Genomic DNA, 10,072 nt, shown 5'->3' on the forward strand with positions numbered 1-10,072 from the left:
TAGTTATTTGTTGAAGAATGATTGATTGATTGATTGATTGATTGATTGATTGATTGATTGATTGATTGATTGATTGAACTATTAATTCACATTATAAAAAATTAATGGACAAACAACAAACAATCAATTTATACAACCGACCTGAAAATCAACAAACTAATCAGCCATCGAATGAAACAACAGGACAAAGTGCAGCCAACCAACTAACCAACCAAACCACCAACAAATCAACCAACCAACCAACAAAACATCCAACCAACTAGTCAAAACGGATAGACAGTAAGCAAACAACCAACTAGCCATCCAATCAACCAGTCAAAACCGCCAGAGAGTCAACAAAATGCCAACTAACCAGTCAAAATAGCCAGACAGACAGACCAACCATCCAACTAACCAACCATCCAACTTACCAACCAACCATCCAATCAACCGACCAATCAACCGACCAACCAACCAGCCAGCCAGCCAGCCAGCCAACCAATCAGCCAACCAACTAGCCAACCAATCGGCCAACCAACTAAAAAAGAAATAAATACTCACTTCATCTTCTCCAGCATGAGCCTCTCCTCTTCTGCCTCTCTCTCAGCTTTCTCCCTGGCCAACCTCCTGTTCTCGGCCAGCCTTTTTTGATGCTCTTCAACCTTACTCATCTGCTGCTGTTTGCTGCCAGCGTTTGTGGCAGCTGCTGTTGCTGCTGCCGATGAAATCGCAGCTGTCATCGAGGATGTTGCTGCTGCTGATGTATCATCATTTTTAGATTGTCCTTTTGATTTCCTGCTATTGGTCGAAGTAGCAGTAGTAGTAGTAGTAGTAGTAGTAGTAGTAGTAGTAGTGATGGTGGTGGTGGTGGTAGTATTGTCGTCCGTAGTAGAGGAAGTTGTAGTAGGTTCGTTAGCAGCTTGTTGAGACTGTTGATGTTTCTGTAACTTCTTCTGACTGATAACTGAATTAGTAGATATTAATTTTATTCCTTCAGTTTGGCTGCTGGTTGCCGATGATGTTGCTGCTGCCGCTGCTGCTGCTACTACGCCTGCCTTATCCGACAGCGGCGACGACGGCGATGATTTCTGGGAGGACGATGATTGATGCTGTGATGATTGTTGCTGTCGTGTCTCATCGAGCGGCATCGGTGTGTTTGGGGGCTGGATGTTCTGAGGGAGTTCTGACGGCTTCTTAATTGCAGCTGTCGACGATGTCGTTGATGAGGCTGCCTTCATGGCTGTTGGGTTGGCCTGGATTGTGATCACCACGTAGAAGCAGTGAGTGAGAAAAAAAAGGATAGGTGGATGAAGTGAAAAGAAAATAGAGAATTAAAGAAAGAAGATATAATGAAAAGAAAAAAGTGTGAAAAAGAGAGAAAGAGAGAGAAAGAGAAAGAAAGAGAGAGAAAGAGAAAAAAAGAGAGAAAGAGAGAGATAAGGAGAAAGAGAGAGAAAGAGAAAGAGAGATAAGGAGAAAGAGACGGCAAAAAACAGAAAGGAGGTGAAGAGAAAAAAATGAATACAAGATTAAATAAATATTTGAGATATTTACGCTATAAAAAACATCAAAATAAAAATGAACAAATATGCACTTTCAAGTTTTTTCATTTTATAAACATTTATTTATCTGCTTATATTTAGAATAGAAACAACGTCATAAACAACAACACAACAACAACAACAAAAAGAAAAGAAAACCTTGATAGGTCCCTTGAATCCACCACTAGCTACTCCATTCACTTTACCACCATCGACAGATTTCTTGTTAGCCTTTAACACAGCTGAGACGCCGACAAAGTTACCACTGCCACTACTTTTCAAAAGACTAGCTAAGTTAGCTGGGTCAATGGATTTAGCCATGATGTTTGTTGATGTTGTAGTACTTTTTCTTGCTGTTGTTGTTGATGTTTTGAGGTTGTTGCTATCAAGTTGTGGTTGTTTTGTGGTGGTTGTAGCGGCGTTCGGTGTCTTAGAGCGACGAATCGGTTTTGGTTTTGTAGCTATGGTCGTTTGTTGTTGTTGGGTTGTTGTTGCTGCTGCTGCTGCTGCTGGTTTAGCAGTCCTGTGAAGATGGATGAACAACATCAACGACATAACTAACCACAACAATAACGGTAACATCAATTGAAACTAAATGACCAGCCAGTAATCAGCAATACGCCCGACATAAACAAAAAACGGAAAACTCGGAATCGGATAAACATTTTTGCGTCTCCAACTCTTTGATCGAAAAAATTCCGACTCCAGGTAACAATTTCCTATTCCGGCTCTCGATTTCCAAAATATCCGTTTAACTTTTCCTTATAACATTACTTAAATACCACTACTAAATGTAATCTACTTCAATAAGCATTTAACATTGGTCTATGTACCTAACCGTTTTCTGAAATAAAATTACTTTATAATTATGTTCTAAAATATACTGAAAGATAATTTATGTGATTATATCTCCATTATTGCGCAAAGCTTATTACTGGCGGCTGTATCTACTGCAAAAATTATAGCACCTATTTTTAGTATCAAAGATTATTGCGTGTAGCTATACACATAGAACTTTTTAAAAAAAGTTCAAAATCTATTGTTCAGGATAAAAAATTCAAATTTCGAATTTTTAACACTATCCGAGTCGGATGGAAAATACCACGATTCCGATCCCCAGACTCTAGCAAAAAAACTCCGACACTGCAAGAAACAACCAAGAAATATGACGACATTATAACAATCATTGGCAAAAATGGGACAATCACAGTCATGAGAATAGCGTTAAGCAAGAGAAAAATAAATAACATCAAAGACATCAAAATACGCATGATTTCCTAACTACAACATCAACCCAACCCTTTAACGAAAACAACACTTCCAACTAAGACAAACAGCAAACTACTACAAACATTTTATCTTTAGCATACGAAGACTTAAACTTCTCAGCAGCAATGCTGCCATTTTTAGCAGCCACATTTTGTTGTTGAGATGTTGCTGCAACCGTTGTAGCAACAGCAGCTGCTGCTGGTGTGGTGTTGATGTTAGTGGTGGTACTGTTGTCTATACGACTGCGTCTCATGTTGCCAGCACTTTTGGCACGGTTTTTAGCTGTCGTCGGTGAAACTGATCCTGACAAAAGTGATAATGATGTCCACCAATATGATAATGATGTCCACCAATATGATAAAGATGTTCACCAATATGATAATGAACTCCACCAGTATGATAATGATGTCCACCAATATGATAATGACGACCCAAAGAAATGACACTAATAGTAAACTTATGTGCATGGGAACGAAATCAAATAAAACAGAAAATTGTAGTAGCGTAGATAAGCCTTACATTATAATATTATATATACAATATATATATATATATATATATATATATATATATATATATATATATATGTCATACATATATATTTATAAGGTGCGAAATAACTAAACAATGGATATTAATGTTAAAAATGGTCATAAAATTATTTCAATTGAACAAATGAATGAAATAATAAATTTTAGTTATAATTAACTTGCTAAATAAATGACTATGTGTGTGTGTGTATAGCAATGAAAAATAGTAATAATAATAATAATAAATAATAATAATAACGAGATTGAAGATCTGCCAAAATGGTGAAGTAAGGCTAACTAATTTGTAACTTAAAATTTGATTAGGAGAGTGGAGACAATTGAAAATAATGAAAAAAAAATCCACAAACATAATCACTTGAAACTATAATTATAATATTAGTAGTAGTAATTAAGATTATTATTTTAATAATAATCTAATTGTTAATGATCATAATAATAATAAAACTATTAGAATATATTAATCATTGATTTTTATTAGCAGCAAAAAGTGGTTAAAACTTAATTAAACCAGTGAACTTAACAACTATAACCGTCCATTCACTCATAAATCCATTCATTCATTCATTCATTCAATCATTCATTCAATCATTCATTTATTCATTCATTTATTCACTCATTCGTTCACTCTATCACTCATTTTTACCCATTCAGTCAATCCTTTAAACAAAAAACTCATTCACTCATTAATACAATTAAAAATAATTCACTCCCTCAAATTACTTCCCTAGTAACCGATTCAATAAATCATTTAAATAATAAACCTAAACAATTAAACACACCACTCGCCAGCAACATCATCATCAACGTCAACACAACACCACAAACAGCGTCACCATCCACACCACAATCAAAGACATCGACACAGAAAACTTACTAAATCTCGGACACATAACTCGCCCGTGAGATCCGAACTCATCCCTAATCTTCCCTCCGAAAGTCCCAGGACCGCCCCCATTGGCCCCCCCAAATGCACCTCCAAACCCACCTACCAAGCCATTCAAAACCCTATCTACCCTAATCTGAAACGAAACAGTGGCGCTAGTGTAGTTGGGCAAGGTACTCCGGGTCCTCCTCTTCATGGTCGTAGCGCCAGACCCCCCGCCTATTGGGGTGGTCGTTGGAGTTGTGCTCGTCGAGTAGAAAGCCGGCGTGGTGTTTCTACTCGCGTTGCTGCTGCTGTTGTTGTAGTTATTATTGTAACTGTTGTTGTTGTTGCGGTTCGGCAGAGACTTTCTCAGTGATTTATATCTGCTATTGTTGTTGGCAGTCGTCGGTGTTGTCGTCGTTGTAACGGGTGTCGAAGCGCGGTTGAGGGGCAGTTTGTTTTGGGGGGGATAGAGGGGTGTGGTGGCTGTTATTGTGGACAGGGTGGCTTCCGAGTGACCGCAACTTTTTGAGAGGCCCAGAGGTGCTTTGATTAATGAGTAGGTGGTCGGTTGGTGGTTATTAATTGGTTGGTTGTTGATTGGTGATTGGTTGGTGTGTGTTTGGTTGCTGATTGGTTGGCTGACTGAATGAATGAACGAACGAATAAACAAACGAATAGATGAATGAATGATTAAAGAAGTAAATGAATCAATAGATAGTTGGGAGAGTTTAGAGCTGTCGTAATTAAAGACAGAAGAATCATACAGATGCACATTATACAGCAGTATAAACCTACTATGATACAAGTGAACATTTAAAAAGGGGCAACTAAACAGACAAACAAAATAAATCAGATGAAAAAAGATATGAATGGATGAACAAACAAAAGAGCATGAAACAAACGAACGAACAATGAACAAACAAAAAAATTCAAACAAGTTGATGAATGAATGAATGAATGAATGAATGAATGAATGAATGAATGAATGAATGAATGAATGAATGAATGAATGAATGAATGAATGAATGAATGAATGAATGAATGAAATAAAAGTAAAAATAAATAAACTGATGCACAAATGAATAAATAGAAATGTAAGTGAACAAATGAATGAATGAATCAATGGATGGATGGATGGATGGATGGATGGATGGATGGATGGATGGATGGATGGATGGATGGATGGATGGATGGATGGATGGATGGATGGATGGATGGATGGATGAAAGCAAGATAATCTGCATCTATTTACACTTGACTTTATGATCTAAGGCCTCTTTCTTATTATTTTCATTAACATAGCACCACCATGTTCTAATAAAAATAATAATAACAATTGTTATTATTATTAATAATAATAACAATAATTATTATTATTATTTTATTATTAAATTTAGTATTATTATTATTGTTGTTGTTTACCACTCATGTTCACAAGAAGTGCTTTGCCGATAATGTTAAACTGAAGATTACAACAGTTAAAATAATAATAATAATAATAATAATAATAATAATAACATTAATAATAATAATAATAATTACACATTGATATTATTATTTTTACTATAGCTAAGTTACCAATAGAACTGTTGCTGTTGTCGTTGTGATCGTTATTATGGATGGAAAAAATGAATTATTGTTATTATTATTAATGTTGTTGTTATTGTTATTATCATTATTATTATTATTATTATTATTATTATTATTATTATTATTATTATTATTATTATTATTATTATTATTATTATTAATGTTGTTGTTGTTATAGCTTATATGATTACTACTACTATTAGCATCATCATTTTTACTGTGTTTGTTGTTGTAAGTATTGATTTATAAGCAGCATTTTTGCCCAGGCAGAAAGTTAAGTCTTCTTCTCAACTTATATTACCAACAAATTTCAACAATAGCCTCAACAACTATATTATCAACAACATCATCAACAACAACAACAACATCCTCATCATCATCAACAACAACAACAACAAAAACAACAACATCAACAACAACGACAAAATCGCCGTTGTACATCAAGAAGAACACCAGCTTCAGCAGTAAGAAGCAACAAAACCGCAATCAGCAACAATATCCTCTTGTTTCAACAATCAGCAATAACAATTCAATTGACACGTACATCACAAATAAATGATGAATAATAACATAGAAATAATAATAATAATAAATATTATTAACAACAACAATCGTACAACAACAACAACATAAGCACCTTATCATTACTAACAACAACAAAACCGTAGAAAAACTAAATCACGAACAACATATTAACAACAATCGTACAACAACAACAACATAAGCACCTTATCATCTGTAACAACAACAACAACAACAACAAAACCGTAGAAAAACTAAATCACGAACAACAACAACAACAACACAACATGCACTAATATTGAGATAAGATAGCAAAGACAGAGGCCAAGGCAAGTGGCGGGAAATGCGGCTGAAAGGATAGCAACGATAACTTTTCATATCCTTCTAGAACATCCCAGATTGTTTTATAACGCTCTGGATTATTCTGGAATGTTCTAGAACGATCTAGAAGGCTCCAAAGTGCGCGCTATTCTTGGAATATTCATGGCAATCTTCAGATCATCATAGAACATTCCAGATATCTCTCTAGAACATTTCAAAATTAACATAATACAAACAAGCATGCATTTAATATAATTCAATAGTCATCAGTCTATTATATTAGTCAATAGTCGACTGGCTAAACAACCGATCATTCAGTTAAGTAATTAATTGGACATGCATTCTTCTACATACATTATATTTATTAGGTAATTGTAATAACATGCTTACATACTTTCTTACATACTTAAACACGCACATACATGCATGCATTCCTGCAAACAAACATACATATATACATGCATACATACATACAAACAAACATAAATACATACATACACACAGACATAAATACACACAGACATACAAACAATTTTCAAAATCAATGCTTCCACCATTACACTGCCTAGCTCCAGAAAAGTTAACGTGTAATTTCATCAAAGAAACATCGGCAGAGGACTGGCGTTTGAGATTGGGATGGTATGAGCCTACCAGCTGCACCAGTAGCTATATTGCAAATTGGATCGCCTGACGTGGCACTTAATGGCACTGTCATTTGAAACAATCAGCCAGCTTCGCTAGGAAGACCAAATACATCTTTAACTGCATTTAGGAAAGAGCTGAAAACTTATTTATTCTCGTTGGATTCAAAATGTTTGCTCTGATTGCTTAAGTCAGGACTTTGATTGTTGTTATTAACATTGATTGTTATTTTTTGTTTATTTTTTTAGTGAAGACTTTTGAGATTCTTCTGTGACTAATGCTTTGTAAATTGCGTTGTATTGTATTTTTTGTATACATACGTGCACACATACATACGTACATAGGTTCATACATACATACATATATACATACATACATACATACATATATACATACACACACACGCACACACACACACACACGCACGCACACGCACGCACACGCACACACACATACACACACACACGCACACATAATTACACACACTAAATCATGAAAAACTAAAATGAAAACATAAAACAGATTAAGCTAATGTGAGAATGCTAACTAACCAAACCAAATAACCAAAAAAAACCATAACAAAAATAATAACAAAAAAAATAACAATAATAATTCTAAATGAGTCTGTTATAGATAACAATGATAACTAAAATCTGAAAGATTTTTAGTGGGAAAATAAGATATAAGTACATATTAGTGGGTAACAACAACAACAACAATAATAATAATAACAACAACAATAATAATAATAATAATAATAATAACAACAACGACCATTATGACATGCTACTAATAATAAAGAAAAACTTGAATAATAGTGAAATATGAAATAGTGAAATAGTGAAATAAGCCATGCAAAGTTGTAACATGCATGCACTGTGTATGTGTGTACTTATGTGTGTACGTGTATGAAATGAATGTGTGTATCAATATGAATATATAATTACCTTGCGTACATTATTGCATGTATGCATGTGTTATAAATGTACAACAAGCACTTGATGAAACAAATATCAACACATATATACAAACTTTTCCATATATAAAAAAAATACAACATTGTACACATAAATACTCTACAAATGTATGCGACGACAAAAAATAACAATAAAACAACAACAACATAAATACATATGTAGATACATATGTATGCAAATGCAAAAAATTAATTTAAAAATGTTATACATACTAACATTTAAATTACAAACATGACAAATTTAATACAAAGTTGAACACCTGTGTTTTATACAAAGGTAACATACAAACAAAACCACAAACTCAAATAAAACACACACACATACAATCCATACACATATACAATCAACACAAACATACAATCAACACAAACATACAATCAAAGAACACAAACAAACAACACAAACAAACATACAAACTAACTATTCTTAGTACGCTGGTGTTTCGATTGTTGTTTATTAAGTGGCTGTTGCTGCTGCTGTTTGCGCTCTTTTGGCCTTTCTACGTGAGGCTGCTGATGCTGCTGTTGCTGCTGCTGCTGCTGACGAGAATGATGATAATGATGATGATCACCTCCTTCATTATCATCACCATCATCATTATCATTGCCTCTTGTAATACTTTTCTGACTCCTCTTAACTTTGCTTCGATCGTCATCAGTACTGCCGTCATAATTGATACTCATTACGTCATCTGCAACATCTGCAACCAGGCCCCCATCGTTAACTGCGTCACAATTTGCATCATCGTTCATAGTATTTCTCTTAGCAGCATAAGTAGTAGCAGCAGCAGCAGCTGTAGTAGTAGTAATAGTAGCTTTAGTATTTTTCTTACAGCCAGTTTTACTCCTATCCCCGACAGAGCCCTCACAGTAATTATTATTATCGATGTCACCCCTAAAAGCATCTACCTGTTGCTGGTGCTGCTGCTGCGTGTTCAATCGGAACCCAATACTCCCCGTCCGCCTGCCCAGCTTCACGGACCCCATCCCTAACTGAAACCCACCGCCGACCTGGGTAGACCCTGATCTTTTCCTGGTGTTGGCCAGGCAGTTTATCGAGTTGGATAACTTCTTTGAGTCATACTTCACAACGCCAGGATTTGTGGACTGTTCTGTGGTTGAAGCCGTCATTTTGTACGAAGCTGTGGTAATCGGTGGTTTTGGTGGCTGTGCTAAGGAACGCTGTCGTTTTTGCTGTTGTTTACTGGCTGCAGTCGTCGCGGCAGCAGCAAGAAATGCCGTTGCCGTGGTTGTGGTCATCTGCGGCTGGCACGAGAGGTCACGCCGGCGAATGGACGATAAGTTGTTAATCATTGCAATTGTGGTGGTCCTCATTTTGTTACTGTTTATCATGTAATCGGTGAATGCAATTTTCCTGCTTTTAAGTCCCATTTGATTGTTATCATCTGCTGCTGCTGTAGCTGCTGTCGAGTCTTTATTGAAGTTCGTAGCCGCCGTTGCAGTTGTGGGCAGAGTCATCGTTTCAGACCTAAAGAGTTTTGACTCTTGTTTCTGCTGTTGCACTTGTTGTTTAGAGCCGTCCTGCTGACCGTGGCTCGGGTTTATGTTCATTGAGTATGCACTGGCTGCTGATCAATAATTATTATCCATATGTGTATGTGCGTGTGTGTGTGTGCGTGTGTGTGTGTGCGTGTGTGTTTGTGTGTGTGTGTGTGTGTGTGTGTGTATGTGTGAATGAGTGTGTGCGTGTTTGTGTGAATGAGNTGTGTGCGTTTGTATGTGTAAATGTGTGTATGTGGGTGCGTGTTAGTTACCCGATTTTTAATGTATATATATATGTGGTAGGTGTGGG

At 35.7% G+C, this 10,072-nt stretch overlaps 1 protein-coding gene across 1 annotated transcript; it reads right to left on the reverse strand.

The window, feature by feature from the left end:
- Nucleotides 1–536: 536 nt before the first annotated feature.
- Nucleotides 537–9,831, reverse strand: HELRODRAFT_179216 (hypothetical protein; the record flags this gene model as incomplete). The annotated part of the gene is made up of 5 exons (XM_009028075.1): nucleotides 537–1,232; nucleotides 1,680–1,902; nucleotides 2,873–3,092; nucleotides 4,215–4,691; nucleotides 8,682–9,831. The coding sequence occupies 5 exons, from the start codon at nucleotides 9,829–9,831 to the stop codon at nucleotides 537–539; spliced, it is 2,766 nt and encodes a 921-aa protein (XP_009026323.1).
- Between the last annotated feature and the right edge of the window lie 241 nt (nucleotides 9,832–10,072).

This window comes from Helobdella robusta (genome assembly GCF_000326865.2).
Source record: "Helobdella robusta unplaced genomic scaffold HELROscaffold_53, whole genome shotgun sequence".
NCBI lineage: Eukaryota > Metazoa > Annelida > Clitellata > Rhynchobdellida > Glossiphoniidae > Helobdella > Helobdella robusta.